General features: G+C 34.6%; 1 protein-coding gene across 3 annotated transcripts; it reads left to right on the top strand.

The window, feature by feature from the left end:
* Positions 1 to 324: 324 nt before the first annotated feature.
* Positions 325 to 12992, top strand: LOC140797517 (SUPPRESSOR OF ABI3-5). Of its 3 annotated transcripts, none has more exons than XM_073151001.1 (16): positions 325 to 635; positions 4180 to 4309; positions 4507 to 4547; positions 4823 to 5564; positions 5649 to 5720; positions 5807 to 5899; positions 5989 to 6068; positions 7437 to 7593; positions 8740 to 8827; positions 8910 to 9001; positions 9074 to 9142; positions 9219 to 9389; positions 10192 to 10381; positions 10554 to 11540; positions 11956 to 12152; positions 12655 to 12992. In XM_073151001.1, the coding sequence occupies exons 2-16, from the start codon at positions 4262 to 4264 to the stop codon at positions 12832 to 12834; spliced, it is 3207 nt and encodes a 1068-aa protein (XP_073007102.1). In that variant the 5' UTR covers positions 325 to 635; positions 4180 to 4261; the 3' UTR covers positions 12835 to 12992. The 3 variants fall into 3 exon arrangements, with proteins under 3 accessions (XP_073007102.1, XP_073007101.1, XP_073007100.1); XM_073151000.1 differs by having other exon boundaries at positions 4805 to 5564; positions 7440 to 7593; XM_073150999.1 differs by having other exon boundaries at positions 4805 to 5564.
* Positions 12993 to 17975: the final 4983 nt, after the last annotated feature.

Raw genomic sequence — 17975 nt, 5'->3', positions numbered from 1 at the left:
TTAATTCCTATTTATTATTCTTATTCCGCCGCTGTTTGTAAAGTGAACAAGGCCTAATTTTCCTCACAATATTATCTGAGTAATATAACGGATACTTTTACTCTCACAAATGAATCTGATTGGATCTCCTCTCATGAAATGGATCTGATTCCGATCAACAGTTATTCGCTTCGAGTTGAGCACGTCACACGTCATATTCAGCTATTCTTATTTCACATTAGCGGTCTTAAAAAGAAAATCATCTTAGCGGGTTGGATCCAATTATTTAATCCAATCCATCTTACTCCTCGCTTATTTATTTCTCTCGCCGCTATACCAAAAATCGTTTCTCTCGTTCCGTTCCGTTCCCCTCCTCTTCCCCTTCTTTCTCCTCAGCATTGGACCCAACGCATCGAAGCCCTAGGTTTCCTCATTCGAAACCATCACCGACTTCGAATCTCTTGTGTCCTCTGCCACCGTGATCGCCGCAGACTTCCACCTTTCGTTCTTATCTTTCTCCTATCTCTCGCTTTTTTTAGGGTTTGGGATCTCGACGGGATCCGCCGGACTCTCACTTGGTGTGAACTCCTTGGATTCCTCATCGACCCGTGTTGTATGGTTCGGTCCAATTAGCTGATCGGCCGTTTCTGACCTGGGTATGGATTCTTTTGTTACTATTACTTGTTCTTATTATTTTCTTGTTAATTATCTAGCTTTCTTATGCTAGTTGAAAGGATTTTTTCTTTCATGGTTATAATATTTAGTTCCATATATGCTGCCTGATCCAGCACTTTGGGGGCATATAATTGGGTTTATATCGAAAGTTATGGATAAGCTCATTTGGTTTATTTGAATTAGCAGTCCGTTAGTTGTGGATCTGTGAACCTAACTAAGGCCAAATGTAGAGTTTAGGTGAGGTATGGATTTGCTTCTATAGTCAATATCAGACCCACTTTCATCTTTGAAATGATATGTCAGTACTGGCTTGATAATTTTGAACATACTAAATTCTCGGTATGACCTATTTTGATCAATTCTATATGCATAACTTTTCTTAACATGAAGCACCTACAATATTATAAATCTTTTGGTAATAATTGAAATGATAAATGAGCATCGGAATATCGGATTGTTTGGAATAAAATATTTTCTTTGATGAATTGTCAGCTTGAAATAAATAGACATCAAACATTTAATCAGATAATCTAATAGCAAAGTTACATCATCTATTGCATGTACGTCTTGGTGGTTTATGTGATTGTTTAGGCTATATTATCTTCAAAATCAATTAGCTAAAGATAATTCTCTACCATCTTTAAAGCATCATTTCTTATATTGGTGAATGAGAGCGGTGTTTAATCTTCTAAGTGAAGATTTAGTGGGTTTAAAGAGTAATACTTTGTTGTGATTAGAAAGTCATCTAGATTCTCCTTCGCATCAAGCAAAACTGATTGTTGTGTCTCACATTGTATGTCACAATTGAGTGGTGCTTCCACTTGGAATGTATAAACTTATAATTAAGGTCTGAAAAATCGGGATCAGATTTGGGATCGGCCTTTCAAAAAGTTGATACGTATCGGCCGTATTGGTCGTTCGGATCGAACTTGACTTTTTTTAATTGCGCAAAATTCTAAATATTATTTAAAATTGTAGGAAAATTTCTAAAATTTAGAAAAAATGACAAAAAATAAGAAAATAATAATTATTCACATGTGAACCCTAAAAATTAAAAAATTACTAACTTAATTGTCTTGCATATATATATATATATATATATATATAATAAAGAAGAGAGAATAAAAATAAGGAGCATTCTATATTAGGAATTTATTTTTTAATCAACCATTCTATATATATTAAGAGAGAAATTTAGACCCAATCGGTTATGTAATTAAGAGATCATATATAATCTAATTAATTAGCAAACTTAATGTAGTGTCGTTACTTTAATTAATTTATTGCCACCTTCACTACATATACCAAGAATAAATATTAACTTGCGTTTTCCTTATGTCAACACAAGAGGTTAGTTATTACACTTGAACTAATTAACCAACTCATGCTCACCATCTTTCGTACCTTTAGTACTCTGTATTAACCTAGCTCATGCATGCACTACTTTGCCCAAACCCACCAATCTCGATCTGGATTGGCCGATCCAAGCTGATCCTGCACGATTCTAGTCAATTGATTGGGATTGGGCCGGATTGAGATCAGCCAATCCTTCTAACCATGGTTATAATCAACTAGGTCACCCCACTAAATTATTAGCCTTGTACATAGTTCATCTTTTGTCCATGATGTATGTTCACCAAAGTTTCTATGATCAATCATTGCATTGCCATCCCGAGTAACCATGAGAATAGAAGGAAGCATGATGTTCTTTATAATTGGGTAGTGCTCAACTCTATACTATGAAGAATTCTATTGATCATTTATGTTCATTATAGCACACCTAGGAAACATTTAGATAACTTATAGGCTTCCAATGAATCAAATAGGAAGGAAGGCTCAAATTTTTGCCGCAGTATTAGAGAGATAAAGAGGAAGAGAGAGAGAGAGAGAGAGGCGGGGGGGGTGTTGTTAGAGAGAGAGAGAGAGTAGAGAGAGGGAGATAATGAATACTTTTTTGATTTCTAGGCTTCATATCTGAGTAGTTATTACTCTCTTAATTTTCTGTTATTTTTTCTAAATTTTTTAAAAAAATTCTGCATTTTTAGATAATATTTAGAATTTAATGTAATTAAAAGATAATTTGATCCAATACAACCAATATGACTGAGACATATTGTTTTCTTGAGTGGCTGATCCTAATCTCAGTACTCGGAACCTTGGGATAGACATCAAGCTCTGATGACTTGTGATAATTAAAAAGAGAAGATTGATAAAAAGTTTATCTCATCTTACATACAAAGTCCACAACGACATAGCAATCAAGATAGTATTTGGTACATCATTTCCATGTGATTGTGTTTATCCTCTTCTGGTTCTTGTGTTCATTAGGTTCTCTCTTTTTAGAGTCAATACCTATTTGAGTGTGGACCATCAGATCTTGATGTTGAAGAATAAGTTTTTGTTGCGTGGGTCTAGTGACCCGATTTCTACTGTATTATCACCTTTTCTTTGCTCTTGATTAGTTGTAAGACTATATAACAAATATCATGTGTGTAAAACTATTCATTGACAAACAAATGAAAATAGTTACCCATAGAACTCATGTTTATACTTTATAATATTTTAATTCCTTTAGCAGATTGATTGTTTATGCTGGTATAGACTGTAGGGTGTGATGTGCTCTTATCTTTTTCAATTTTTTCTTGAGACCTTCAAAACTTTATAATACTTGTTCTTCTAAACATATTTGCAGGACATCCTTCGCTGCAAATATCATGCTTCCATATTCTATTCGATTCAGATGCAGTAGTATATAATAATGCATTTGATATTGAAAGCACTTTGTAGTACATTAATTTGCTTGGATGCAGATATTCCATTTTTCATTTTCTCACTAGGTTAGGCAGTAATCTGAATAGGTGCATAAGACAGCAAATTCTTGTTTAATACCATAAGATGCAATACCTAATGATGCAACATCATTTCATCTGTAGTTCTTTGATTCTTTCTCTCATTGAATTATTGCTAGAGTTCTTGCATTTAAGTGTGAGGTATGCATGTTATAGTTAATTTTAGAGGCAATCATGAATTCATTGGACATCATCATTTCTATCTCATTATTGTTCAATTGCTCTATGTCTAATTCTCTCTTTCTCTCTTCATTTTTTAGTTGTCATGTTTTGTTACTAATTAGATATAAAATTAGGTTTCTTGCCACGCCTGTTCTATATTATGCCATTTGGGTGCCATATCCTTTGTGGCCATTTATTTTGATTCGTTGTTAGTAGTATTTCTAATTCCTCGGGGAAGTCTCCTATGTAATACTTTGGTTGTTCAAGCTGTTTTGACTTTTTTTGTAGGTTACCAGAGGCCTTCTGTCTTTTCTAATTCTTAAGAATGCTGCACAATTATATTAGTTTGTAATATATACTTCAAATTTCAAAGGCTTATATCATTGATGCAAGAGCCTGAAGATGATATGATTATTGGATGGTTGGTTTTGAAGGTTCCATGAGGCTGGCCATGCACGTTAGTTATTTATTGACACTGGCATAACTCTGTCTATACTCTGTGCATCCATTACAGGATAGATTCTCCAAACAACCACTTCCACATCTGCAAAGATCATCAAGAACTTATAGGATAAAACTGGTGCGGCCTTCAAGAAATGGATCCTGGGCGTTATGTCCTGCAACAAGGATGGGATAATAACAGCGTAATTGCAGTTTTCTCCTTTATTACCTATCCGGGATGATATAGCAGATATATGGCTCATGTGCCTCCATGTTTATTGGCCTCTCATTCTAAAGAACTTTCACAGAAATCCGTGGGCCACTATTGATATGGAGTGGATTTCCCTACCCCTTCCATAATTATTTGTTGCTGACTTGACTTATTCTGTTGAATCTACAGGCACTTGAGGGGTACAATACTGTCAATGAGCCAGATTTCAGGTTAGTCAATGCTTTGATATTTCTTATAGTGACTTGTTATTCATTTTCATAGAAATTCTCATTCGAGCATGGTAAAGTGCCCCTCTTTGATCTTGAGTTGAAAACATGAAACTTTTTTATGTTTATCATTTTGTTGTTTTGGATTGCTATAGGTTCTATAGTAGTGATAATTGTTTCACTACTTTCTGATTGTACTTCAGATATTTTATGCTGTACAATTATACCCATTTCCCCTACTACTTACCATATTTTGGCAGGGCTGGTGGATCATACAGTGGTAGGAGATTTTTGGATGAAGGTTTTTCTAGAGAATCTGTTTATGCCAGGAGTACATTCCAACACGATGTACATGAGAGAGACGTATATCCACCACCGCCGCCTGCGACTGGCATTTGGCCTCAGCCTAAAAGAAATTTTGATGATGAATATCCACTCCTTAGGGAATCCAGAAGACATGACTCATTTCATGAGATGGACTATCGTGATGCAGAGAAGTATCATGATGTTGATTCCTTTCGAGGAGTTGATAAATTCCGTGATAATTATCATAATGTTGACAGCTATTATGAAACAGATAGTCACCGTGATTATGGTTTTGATAGGCATGCAAGGATGGGGGGTAGAGATCGTGATGAGGTTGGTAGTGACTATGAACTTCGCCATCGCATTTCTCACCAAAGCAGGGAAAACAGTAGAGAAAAAGACTATGATTATGGTCGGTACAATTATGATTCTGACCATGAGAGAGGCAAGAGGGACAGTACTTGGCGAAGACGTGAATCACGTGATCGTGATCGTGATAAAAGAGGTCTGAGTCGTGAAAGAGACCAAAGTCCGTATAGACATCATGACCGCTCTCGATCGCATGGGCGTGACGATCGATCAAGATCAAGATCTCCTAGAGGTCGAAGTTATGGGCGAAGTCACAGAGAGGACAGTTATGATGATAGTAGATATGAGAGGAGTGATCGAAGAAGAGACCACGATCGTGATGAGAGAAGACATACAGACTCAGTTGTAAGATCATACTTTGACTTTAAATATTGGCACAACTATTTACAGCTTGGGAGATATCATATGAAAACATTTTGTCTGTTGCAGGCCCCATCAGCCACCGTTGTTGTGAAGGGTTTATCGCAGAAGACGACAGAAGAAGATCTATATCAAATTCTTGTACAAATTCTTCTTATAACTTGTTGTTTATGGTCTTTGTAAGTAATATTATTTTTGTTTATTTATCAGTGTATAATGCGTTGTAGGCTGAGTGGGGACCTCTTAGGCATGTGCGTGTGATAAAGGAGAGGAGTTCTGGCATCTCTCGTGGATTTGCGTTTATTGATTTTCCTACAGTGGTACCTATCATGCCATATCTTCACTCTTGGGCCCTGTGGCTCCACTCTCACTTGATACCATTCTTACAAGCTTCAACTCTGATATATAGGAAGCTGCTCGTAACATGATGAATGGTAGTGGAGAAAACGGTCTGGTGATTGATGGAAGAAAGCTATTTTTTGAGTACAGGTACAAGTTTTTTGAAATATCAAATATTCTGTTCTCGATGCTTTTGTGTTTGTAAAGGACTGAAGCACACTTCTCTATCTATTCTTTTTTTTTTATAACTTGTTATATAAATTTCCTAGTCATATCAACACAAATGGGGATAATACAGCTTCTTTTGGACATTAATTTGTGACATGAATCATCGAAGTTCTCTTTTGCGGTGATGCTGCTGTGTCATTGGCCTATTAGCATTTTAGCACGAAAGACTATGTTAAGACGAGGATGTTGGATGGTCTTATAGCATAAATGGTGGAAGCACAGCTAAATGCGGACCATCTTGTTGCAATATGATGTAGATGAACTTATCATGCCCGATGAGAATTTAAATGTAGCGTATTCAACGCCAGAAATTGAACCAAGTACAAGTAGATATGATTGAGACCAGCAATCTGATTTGATAGCTATTATCAGTGCTGTTTGTGTTTTGGTTTATGATTTGGTTTGTAAAGTTTATGGATGATATGGAACATAGGGAGAAAAACCTAACCCAAGCTTGGCCACAATATGCTACAAAAAGCTTAAATATGCGAGTGCATTTCCTAGCTTGAATGGTGATAGCCTAACCATGATGCAGCTCGGTCTTAATTTGAATTGCTGATACACAAGTTATTGTTTAATTGTAGATATAGCTTTCATGCCTCACTTTTGTGCATAATAATATAGTTTGCTAAATATGCAGTGTCTCTTCCAGGTGGAGAGTTTTCCAAGAATCTGGTCTCCACTAGATAGTGTTCGGAATTTATGAAACTGTCCACTATATAATTTCTTCATTGGATCTAAGTTTTGCTTAGGTGGGAAAAATTGTTACTTTAAGTTGTGTTAGGAGGGATAAAACTGAAAGGTGAGACATCTAAATTATTGGCTTGGTCCTTAGTGTTGTTAGAACCCTACACCTGCCTTGATTCCTTGCTTTTGAGTTTATTCATTGGTTATTCATCTAGGTATGGATATCTTGCAGTGAAAATATGGAGTTTGCATTCTCCTTTATGACCTATGATGATCTTGCTGATGCTTGGTTTTTGACATTATATCATTGTTTTATTTTTCATGGAAGCATATTGAAGGATCTGTGATTCATGTCGTCTTAAATATTTAGTTTTCCTTTATAGTACTACTTAGTTGAATTTAGACTTTGATTATCGAAGCAAATTACCAAACATACAATAATATGCTTAAGCTTCAGACTAGTTGGAGGGAACATGGTTCTCATCTCACATTGGACTAGCTATTGCTGATGTAAAGATCTTTTTACTTAGCCTGCTTCGAATGGTCTCATATGTCTACAAGTAACTTGTATACTTTTTGCTGATAAAACCACTTGTACTGCAGTAGTAAGCCAACTGGTGGGGCAGGTGCACCTTCTCTAGGACAAGAAAGTTTGACAAAGTCTTCATATGGGCAGCACAGGTTTTCTACTGCACCATGTGACTGGATGTGTACTATATGTGGATGTGTAAATTTTGCGCGTCGAACATCCTGTTTCCAGGTATCCATTCACATTGTTTTGTATTTTCACATTTTATTCCTTTTTAACATCTATGTAAGTCAGTTGAAAAGTAACATAATTTTACTTTTTGTTCTTTGATCTAAATTATTTTACTCATCAGGGGCTAAAGTACCTTTTTCTTATAGAACTCTGTTGAACATGTAGAATCCTCTTTTGTCTCAGATGAGTTTTCTATCACTTCATCATTAGTCCCGTGCAGAATTTTGCCCTTAGCGGAAGTCTTTGGAGATTGACCCATTAGCTAATTGTTCTTTCCAATATTTTGAAAGACGATTGCGGTTAGCGATCACTTTATCGCATAGCACCTAGGCTGAATGCGGGCAACAAGGTGGGCCAAAGCAATCTAGCATTTTTAATATATAATAAATTATAAATAATTATATATGATATATAATAAATACTATATATATAATTGGCAATAATTCCTCTAGCAGAATAACAATTAATTCACAAACAGTATTCAACATAATAGCAAATATACATACTAGCAAACAAGAATCACAAATGTTAATCCACAAATACTAATCACATACTTGCAGAAAAAATAGTAATCTCTCTTAGGCCCTCAGCAGAATAGTAATTAGCAAACATAAATGCAGAAAAAAACACCTATTCTGCTGATTAAAAATATTAAAAATAACACCAAAACCGCCAAGGTGGCCTGCCCTCTTTTGGCGGGGATGCATTCTTTGTTTTCAGGGCAACCGCCTTTCAATACAATGGTTCTTCTTTCTACATCCTTTTGCAGTACTAGTGTGCAGTTTGTAGAGTTTGTACATCTTTTCAGTCTGAAGTACGTTTTTTTCCTCCTTCTGATCCCCTGCCAATTTGCTTTATATATTAAGCCTTTGAGTTATCTTGCTTATTTTGGGACTTGCTAATTTCTTGGAATCTTTTAGATTTTCATATTAGCTTGTAAATGCCTTACAAGCTAAGCAAAGTGGAAGGACTTGGTCAATCTTTCTGAAGTGTGCGTCTTTCTATATTATTAACATGCAATATTCATTGCTGCTGCTATTTGCCAAATATTAACCTATATTGTTACTATGTATAGATATCTAAAATCTATTTATGATTTTCGTGATTGCTTTTTTGGGTTTATTATGTTTGATTTTACTGATGCAGTGCAATGAGCCGCGGACTGATGATGCTCCAGCAGCTGATGTATCAACATCCACTACAGCAGTACTAGGGAAAAGGGGATCAGAAGCAGGTAGATTCTTTTCTGGAATGCGAAATTTTGATTTTTTTTTTTAGTTTTTTGAATGTGCTGTTAACTGACTATAAATGCTCAGGTCCTACGCATGTTTTAGTTGTCCGTGGTCTGGATGAAAATGCTGATGAGGAAATGCTCCGTTATGAGTTCGCCAAGCATGCAGCTATAAAGGTTGGAAGTGTGGTCCTTATGCTTATAGTTTTGTTGCTTTGTTACTGCTAAAATCATTCTCTTTGTTGGCAGGATCTTCGACTTGTCAGAGATAAGTTTACTCACGTATCGAGGGGTTTTGCTTTCATCCACTTCCATTCAGTAATGACTGCTTGCTTCCTTGCCTTGTTTCTTTCCTTCTGTTGGATTCTTATTTTTTCTGTTTTGGTTATTGTAGGTGGAGGATGCGACGAGAGCTCTTGAAGCAACAAATGGAACAACACTTGAGAAAAATGGGCAAGTTTTGCGTGTAGCATATGCAAAAAGCATACATGGACCTGGGTCTGGGGCTCCGCAGTCGAGCAGTCTTGCAGCAGCTGCAATTGAGGCGGCAACATTTGCCCAACAGGTCTTTGGTGCTTGCCTTAATAGTATTTGCTTACTTTTACATTTTTCTAAGTCTTCCATTATTCAAAATTTTACTGTACAAAAGGTGAAATTGCTACCTCGTGAAAGTTGACACCTTTGGAGTGATTATACTTGATTAGTGCCAGTAGTTTCTTGGTAAAATAGGAACAGTATTGACCCATTTTTTTGCCCATTGGTTTGCTCTTCTTTTATGTCTGATGGAATATAAAAGAATTAAAATCATCTTTCTCTATCAGCTTCAGATTTTAGCATAATTGGTGAGTTAATATGGTATTTGAGGAGGAGGTTTTGGGTTTTAATTGCGTAAGGTCTATTTGCCATTTAAAGTATAAAAAGCCTACCCATTAATTCGAAATCCACTTCTTGGCCTATTAAATTGTCATGATCTTAGAAGTGAAGAAGGGAATGCTATTGTATAAAAATCATTTTTCTCTATTAATTTTTAAGATTTTAGAGTAATTAGTGAGTTAGCAAACTTTAGAAAAAGATTACTACAAATCTTCAATTTTGTATTCGGCCATCTTTGAGCAAGTATTTAGTGTAGATATTGCATGAATTGTCATCAAGATCTTGTCTTCAATTTTTTTTGGACTTCATGCATTTATGTTGTAGTACTTTATTGAGAGTTCCATATGTAGTATATTGTGGAAGTGTAAGGTGTCACAGCAGATTCTTACGTGTTGCTTGATTCTTAATTTTCTTATTATGCTAGTCTAGTATTATTGTCCATACTTATTATATGGAGAACACTAGCGTCTTATATTGTTGCCCTTTTGTTTCAGTATGATGCTGTAGGTTGGACACCAAAAGAATACAATCCTGATGACAAGCAATCAGCTAATGGCCATGTGCAGAATGCCAATTTAGAAGCTCCCAAAGGTGGTTCTGTTTCACAGTCTGGGTTTGTGTGGGATGAAAAATCTGGTTATTATTATGATGCTTCCTCTGGATTTTACTATGATGGAAATACAGGTCAGTTATTCTTTACCAGCAATTTAATTTGTCTGTTGAAAAGCATTTCATTACTAACTTTATTACCTCATTGTTGTGATTCCCTAGACTAGGAAGTTGACCTTTGGCATTATGTGAACCACAAAACTAGTCATTTAATTGGCTTCTTTTTTGTGTTTCTTATTTCATGCAGGGCTTTATTATGATGGCAATACAGGAATGTGGTATTCCTACGATCAACAAAGTCAACAGTATGTTCCTTGTGGTGATCAGAGCAACAATAAGGCAGCTAATGAGCCAGCGGAAAATGAATCATCAAAAACATCAGATGGTAATACTAGCAGAAAAGTAGTAATATCTGCACCTGCAGCTACAGTAAAACCAAATGAGAAAGCTTCATTGCCTGATGCTGTTCAAGCTGCCGCAAATGCAGCATTAGCTGCAGAGAAAAAAGAAAAGGAGAAGTCAAAAGAGATTAAGTTGGCATCAAAAAGTAGTCTCCTGGCTAATAAGAAGAAGATGAATAATGTTTTGGCGATGTGGAAGCAAAGAAATCATGAAGGGCAGGCTGCACGATTTATCCTGGATGACAGGGATCCATCCAGTTTGACAGATGATAAGCATGATAATTCGTACAATGCCTCTGTAAGTTTATCCTCTAAAAGTAAGTCACTATCTGATTTTGGAAATACAAAGCAAGCAAGCACAGTTTTGGGCTATAGCTCAGTTGTTAATCGTGGTGCTATACCATCCGTCTCCACTCAAGCAGTAGATTTGGATTCCCAAATAAAGCCCAGGCCCCCCATGAGTAATAATTCAGGACGTACCATTATGGGTGTTATCAGAGGTTCTGGGAGAGGGGTTATAAAGTCCGATACCACATTCCCTAATGTTACGGGAACCACTGTTAACATTGCTTCTGCTACAAGCACCAGTGGTTCATTGGTAGCAAATGCTGAGTCTCCTTCAGATGCACCTTATAAAACAGACGCATCAGCACTTGGTTCATATGCATCATCAGGGTCTGCTGGTAGTGGCAAGCGTAGGTTTTCTGAGACACCAGTCCAATCAACCCACAGGGAACAATCTCAGACAACTTACAGAGACCGGGCAGCAGAGAGACGAAACTTATATGGATCATCTTCATCTAAGAATGACCTGTCAGACCTTGGAGATTCAAGTAAGCATCAATGATCTCCCCTGCATTCATGTAAATGATGCTTTTGTTACTTTTGTACTGTAGTGTGACACACTGTTAGATCTTGCCACTACCATGGTCAGCTGGTGCAAGCCTGTTTGCCTGAACTAGGATATACTTTGTGTTACCTGGTTCGCCATTTTCTATTTAATGACAGTATTAGTTTCTGTCTATATAGGTATCTTGCAGAGTATTAAATTGTGGATTATGTTAAACAGTAAATTCACCTGTAATCAATCTGGAAATCAAATATCGGCAGAATGTGGATGAGTTTTACTTGGTTCCGTTGACTGATAGTAATTAGATACTTCACTATCCCAACGAAGTTCTCCGACTGATACATCGTTGTATTCTTTTAAAGACATATATTAATCTTCTGGAAATGCCTTTTGTCAAGCTTGTGACTATCCATATCGCAAGGGTTCATCAACCGAGATAGGATCGATGCCCTTTCCCCCAGGAGTTGGTGCACGGGGTGCTGGTGAAACAATTAGTAACACCGAAAGTTATGAGGTGATCACTGCTGATCGTGCCATTGATGAAAACAACGTGGGCAACCGGATTCTTCGCAATATGGGCTGGCAAGAAGGACTGGTACCTCTCTTTCCTGCTTATTTCTTGCTATAGTATGTCTTGTCATTTAAAGTACCTCTCTTGCGGGTACTGCTGATTGTATGTGGATTTGCCATCTAATCCTATGTAAATGCTCTTAAATTTTGCACTTGTTCTTTTCACACATTCTTTTTCAGGTAATTTTTGCATGAATCCTGCTTTGAGTCTGATGATTATTGTATTTAGAATATCTTGAAAACATTATTTTCATTATACAGGAAAAATCAGTCATTTAGATTATCTCTATGCAGGAATCCTTTTCCCCCACTGTGTAATAGTTTAGTATTTTTTAGTAGTGGTAATACACACACTCAACTACTCTGATTAACCCAAAATTGAATGTGCTGGAAGGATGAAGGCAGATTTATTGGATGATTTTCCTGCAATGTGGACATTCTAAGCTGCTGTAGATACTTCTTGCTGACACTGGTTTGTTTTTTTTGTACCTTTTTTTTGTGTGCCTATTCTACTTATGAACATCCAGGGACTTGGAAAGGATGGTAGTGGCATCAAGGAACCTGTGCAAGCAAAAGCTGTGGATGACAGGGCAGGACTTGGGAGTCAACAGAGGAAAGTAGATCCCTTGTTGGAGGCACAAGCTGGAGATAGTTATCGAACCATTATTCAGAAGAAGGCCATTGCAAGATTCCGTGAGATGTCTTAGATAGAAATATAATGAGATTTTAGAGTTATCTAATTTAAGATCTTTGTTGGCACAATATGTAATCCCTGTATGTTAAAGCAACGATTTTGTTTATTCCATCAAGTGCTACAAGGTAAACTGGATTTCTTACATGTACAAGCTAGGCAGCATTTCTGAAATGTTCTTGTGATGGTGTCTTACTTTTTGGAGAGAAGTGGGAATTTTGTAGTGTTCAATTATACCAGTGTTGCTGGGGTTTGAATCTGGGTACTCGTACAATACAGCATGAGTCATTTAACTATTTGAGCACCATTCCGTTGCTCTTTGGAGCCAATGTTTAGTCTACCAATATTGATGTTTTACTCCTTGGTACAAGATAGATTACCAATTCTTCTACTCAAATATTTAGTATTTACTTGCAAGCTCCATTAAATATGTTTGCCCCCATTTAATTGTGTGTGTTGTATGCTTAGTAGTTGTAAAGACTTGGCCCAGTTTGTGGGTGGATTTTTGAAGCCTTACCTTTGCTGTTACGGCGTGCTTCCCTCAGCTTCTTTCTTATATATGACCTCTGCTTGGTTTCATTAAATTCATTTACTTTAAATGGTGTTGTAGGCTGCTCCATCTGTGTTTGTACAGAATTGGAGGCCAAGTATTTTTCAATTTGTTGGATAGGTCTCCGGAGTAAGATATCGATTGAGGTTTTTGATTATTGGGACCGGTGCTATGTATCCTATAGTTTGCTAATGGTGGGAGGGTGTACATTGTTGAGGCAATATTGAAAATATACAAATAGAGGATTTATGGTTGATTTGGGACTTGGTTCTCCAATTAAATATAGAGCCTGAACCTATGATATGTATGCCATTATTATAGTTTTTTTATATGTTTTAAAAATCCAACAGATTTGAGCGTATTCAATGTCTTTACAGAGAGGAAAAAAACAATATCCAATATTATGTATTAATAGGTTTCCAATCTATGTACTATCAGTACTACTATAAGTATGCGAAAAAACTAAAGTGGTTCAAATTTTCTATGATTTTTTTCCATAATAAAAGGGATATGATTTTACTACTATCGAAATCTTATCTAACTTTTTCTTCCCAATAAGCAGTCTTTAGAATATTAAACTTATATATGCATTTTTGATAGAGAAATTTGCATAAAAAACATAGTTATCTTTTTTATCAATTAAACCCTTTTTTATTTTTCTTTGCAAGTCAGACTCTCTTTTTTTTTCCTTTCAAATTTGTCATTTTATTATTAGTCTCATTAAATACTGATGGGACATTGTAAGAGAAAAATAATTCATACTTGTTCTCGTTCTTCTTCTTCTTCTTCTTCTTTTATCTTAGTTATTCTAATAATGGATGAAATAGGAATTGAAGCATTGCTAGGGAAGCTTCCATTCATTTATAGACATTCGCACATCTATATTGTAGTTGGTATAGTTAATTCGAATTGGTTGATTTCCCCATAAAAGAATTTAATCTGTGTTGCAAATATGTTGCAGTATCTAGCTATGAACATTTTCATTTATTAAACACAATTTCGTAAGTGTACATAACATTTTTTTACCTAATTGGAAAGGCTAAAAGATCAAATCCTACTCTTTTAAAAAAAGAGAACGGTGGTGCTATTAGTAGCTAAAAGAAAGAGACAAAATATTTATTTTACTATATGATTTCGTATTAGGTATATAATTAATTTATAAATTTTATAGTTAATTTATAACTTTCGTAGTTATATTTACTAGCCTTTTTTATTTTCTTCTTTTTCCGATGGAAACAATTTTATCCAGGCCTCTCATATAACAAAATTAAGGTAGTGAATGAGTGAGAAATAGAGGAAAAAATGGAAGAAAAATAGAGTAAAATATTTTTATAAATTAACTACGAATTACAGTTTAATAAAAAGAGGATGAGGAGAAATAAGAGAAATACTATCATATTCAAACTTTTGAAAATATTTCATGATCATTAATACTTCTGATGTACATGAGCAGATAAATAAAATTTCTTAAACCCCTATTCATTTAAGGAATTATAAAAGTCCTTATTGCAGTACAATTTTAGAATAACAGCTAAACATTAAAATAATCATATTCCAGAATATAAATTTATCAAAAATACATCTTATACTACACACTAACCTAATTACTAATTTACCCTTAATTTAACTACAACTATTTTTAAATATCTTATTATAATTTATCACTCATCTTTTACCTCTTTCAAACTTCTCCTTATAATTTATTACTCAACTCTCTACTCTCTCAAACATCTTATCGTAACTTATCACTCCTCTCTCTTCTCTCTCCTCTCTTTTCATATTTTTTATTTTTACTAAATAAATAAAATTCAATTTAAACAACATAAATATCAATAATTTAATAATTCATAAAAATAAACACATTTAAAAAGTATTATTATTATTATTAAATGTTACTTTTATAAATATAAATATTATAAATTCTTCATAATAGATAATTATGTATTAAAAATAATATGTTTACTATTTAAACTATGTATTAACCTAATTAAATATTTCTTTCTTTAAATAATAAAATAAGAATGGGGGGGGGGAATCAATATAATATTATTAATCTCATGTTTTAAGCTAAAATAAAACATATGATAGTGTAAATATTTTAATATTATTAATAATATCATTTTGTAAAGATATATTAAAAATTATACGTTCCATGTAAAATAAAAAAATTTACTATAAAATATAATAATATGATGTGAACCGAGTTAGATCGGATCACATCATGAGGACATTGGGCTTGATGAATCGAGTCTATTTATTTTTTAATTTATTCATATTTATCTCTTATGTAAACACTTAATGCTAAGCCTAATTAAATCATATAAGCCACTAAAGCAAGTCCTAGTCTGAATCGTATAAGCTTTTAGGACTAAGTTCGAGTAGGACTCATTATACCCGACCTTTATATATAAATGGCCTATGCTTCTTTGTTTATTCATTTATGCATCTAATGAAGAATTAAGAATTATATTTTAGGCTTAGATTATCTTAGGAGTAATAGTAAGATAATCTAGAAGTAGAAGTAAATTAATCATAATCATTTATTTTCATAAGAGTAGATCTAAGTTAAAAATCCTAATTCTACCTCCAACCCATAGCCACCGTCATCTCCATGAGTCACTCTATCTTACGGTCGTCCACCATCACCCTTGGCCATCCGCCACCCTCTGACGACTATTATGACGTCGGATATTTACCGTTCTAACCTTGATCTACTATTTTACTTATATATTTTCATCCCAATCTTCGATTTAGGTAAATCTAGAGCCATTAGAGTCCTAACTCAAGAAATTTTTTATAACTTTCTTAAATCCGGATTGATCCAAATCTAGTTTATAACATAATATTAAAAATATTAAAAATGTTTAATATAATAAAATACTGCTCTATATGTGTAGAGTTCCCAAAAATATTGCCCATGGCGGCACGAAGGAGTGAAGAAGAAGGGGAGACATTCATGCACGCGAGTGGAGGTGTAGAGTTCCCAAAAATACTGCTCTATATGTGCGAACGCTGTGTAGGCGTTTGAAAGCCCTTCGATCGCGTTTGAACACATTAGCTAAAAGTCTTCTTGTTTTTATCCAAAACAATAATAATAATAATTGATCTAGTTTGAGGCAGCTTGGTTATATCCAATTCGTATCGTAATTAAGGACTGCAACAACCAATTTCACCGCCGAGCTACCAAGCGAGTCGAGCAGTTGAGACAAGCCACCAAATAATTTTCTTCACAATAATTATTTGGGGTTGAAGTAGATCCCATGACCTCCTTGGTTATAGGAAGAGTATCTACCAACTGTACTAGAGTTGGTTAGTAAATGAGCACTTTTATTTATCTAACACAATATTATAAGTGTACATTACATTTTTTTTCTAATTAAAAGAGCTAAAAGAATCAAATGTTATAATCAAACTTTTGAAAAGAGATAACGTTTAGTGATATAAGTATCTAAAAAAATGAACAAACATTTATTTTACTATATGATTTCATATTAAGTATATAGTTACTTTATAAATTTTATTGTTAATTTATGAATTTCGCAATTACATTTACTAACTTTTTTATCTTATTTTTCTTTATCCACTAGAAATAGTGCTATACAATCCTCTCGTACAAGAAAATTAAGATAGGGGAGGATTGATATAAAAGAATAAGTAAAAGAAGAGTAGAGTTCAAATTGTATAAATTAACTGCAAATTTTGTAAACAAACATCAATTACGGTCGCAAAAAGGAGGATGAGGAGAAGTAAGTGATCTACTACCCTATTCAAACTTTCTAATGTCTTTCTAATGTAAACAAACTATTTCACAATCACTAATATCTTTCTAATGTATATGAGCATATTCATTTATTAAACATAATTTTCTAATTGTACATGAGATTGAGAGATAAAAATTTCAAATGTTATAATCAATCTTTCAAAAAAGAACATTGGAGCTATAAGTACCTAAAAGAAAAGGACAAATATTTATTTTACTATATGATTTTCTTATTAGGTACTTAATTAATTTCTAAACTTTATGAATTTCATAGTTAGTTTACGAATATGCAGTTATATGTACCAACCTTCTTTGTCTTCTTTTTTTTCCACTGAAATTAATTCTATACAAGCCTATTATATGGAGAAATAAGGTAGTGGAGGAGTGAGATATAGAAAAATAAGTAGAATAAGAGTAGAATAAAATATTTGTAAATTAACAACAAATTTTGTAAATAGACCACAAATTATAGTCATGCAAATAAAGAGGATAAAAAGAAGTAAGAGAGATTTAATCTTTTTCAAACTTTTAGAGATATTTTATAATCATTAATACATTTCTAATGTACATGAGCACTTTTCTTTATCTAACACAATTTCTTAAGTGTATTTTCTGATCTCCGCCAAGCCCCCCCCCCTCGTCGGGGGGTCACGGCCGCTCTCAACCGGCAATCTCGAGGTCGAGAAGGTCTCCGATGGAGAGGGCGGCGACGAAGACCCTAGGTGTTTGATCAAGAACCTCGATAACGTTAGTGAGTTCATGGTGAAGGAGTTTAGGGAAGACGGGATATGGAAGAAGCTGCGGGAGGTTGGGATAGGGCGGCAACTCACGATGGAGGAGTTTGAGA

This window comes from Typha latifolia, chromosome 11, assembly GCF_019914945.1.
Source record: "Typha latifolia isolate L0001 chromosome 11, TyphaL0001v2, whole genome shotgun sequence".
In the NCBI taxonomy this organism is placed as follows: Eukaryota; Viridiplantae; Streptophyta; class Magnoliopsida; order Poales; family Typhaceae; genus Typha; species Typha latifolia.
The sequence above is the reverse complement of the archived record's forward strand: the minus strand, read 5'-3'. Positions and strand labels throughout refer to the sequence as shown.

Excerpts from the sequence above, each read along its gene's own strand:
- LOC140797517 (XM_073150999.1), top strand. The coding sequence starts at position 4,262 with ATGGATCCTGGGCGTTATGTCCTGCAACAAGGATGGGATAATAACAGC. Across the intron at positions 4,548-4,804 it reads GTCAATGAGCCAGATTTCAG|GGCTGGTGGATCATACAGTG; the intron begins GTTAGTCAATGC and ends ATATTTTGGCAG. Across the intron at positions 9,390-10,191 it reads CGGCAACATTTGCCCAACAG|TATGATGCTGTAGGTTGGAC; the intron begins GTCTTTGGTGCT and ends CTTTTGTTTCAG.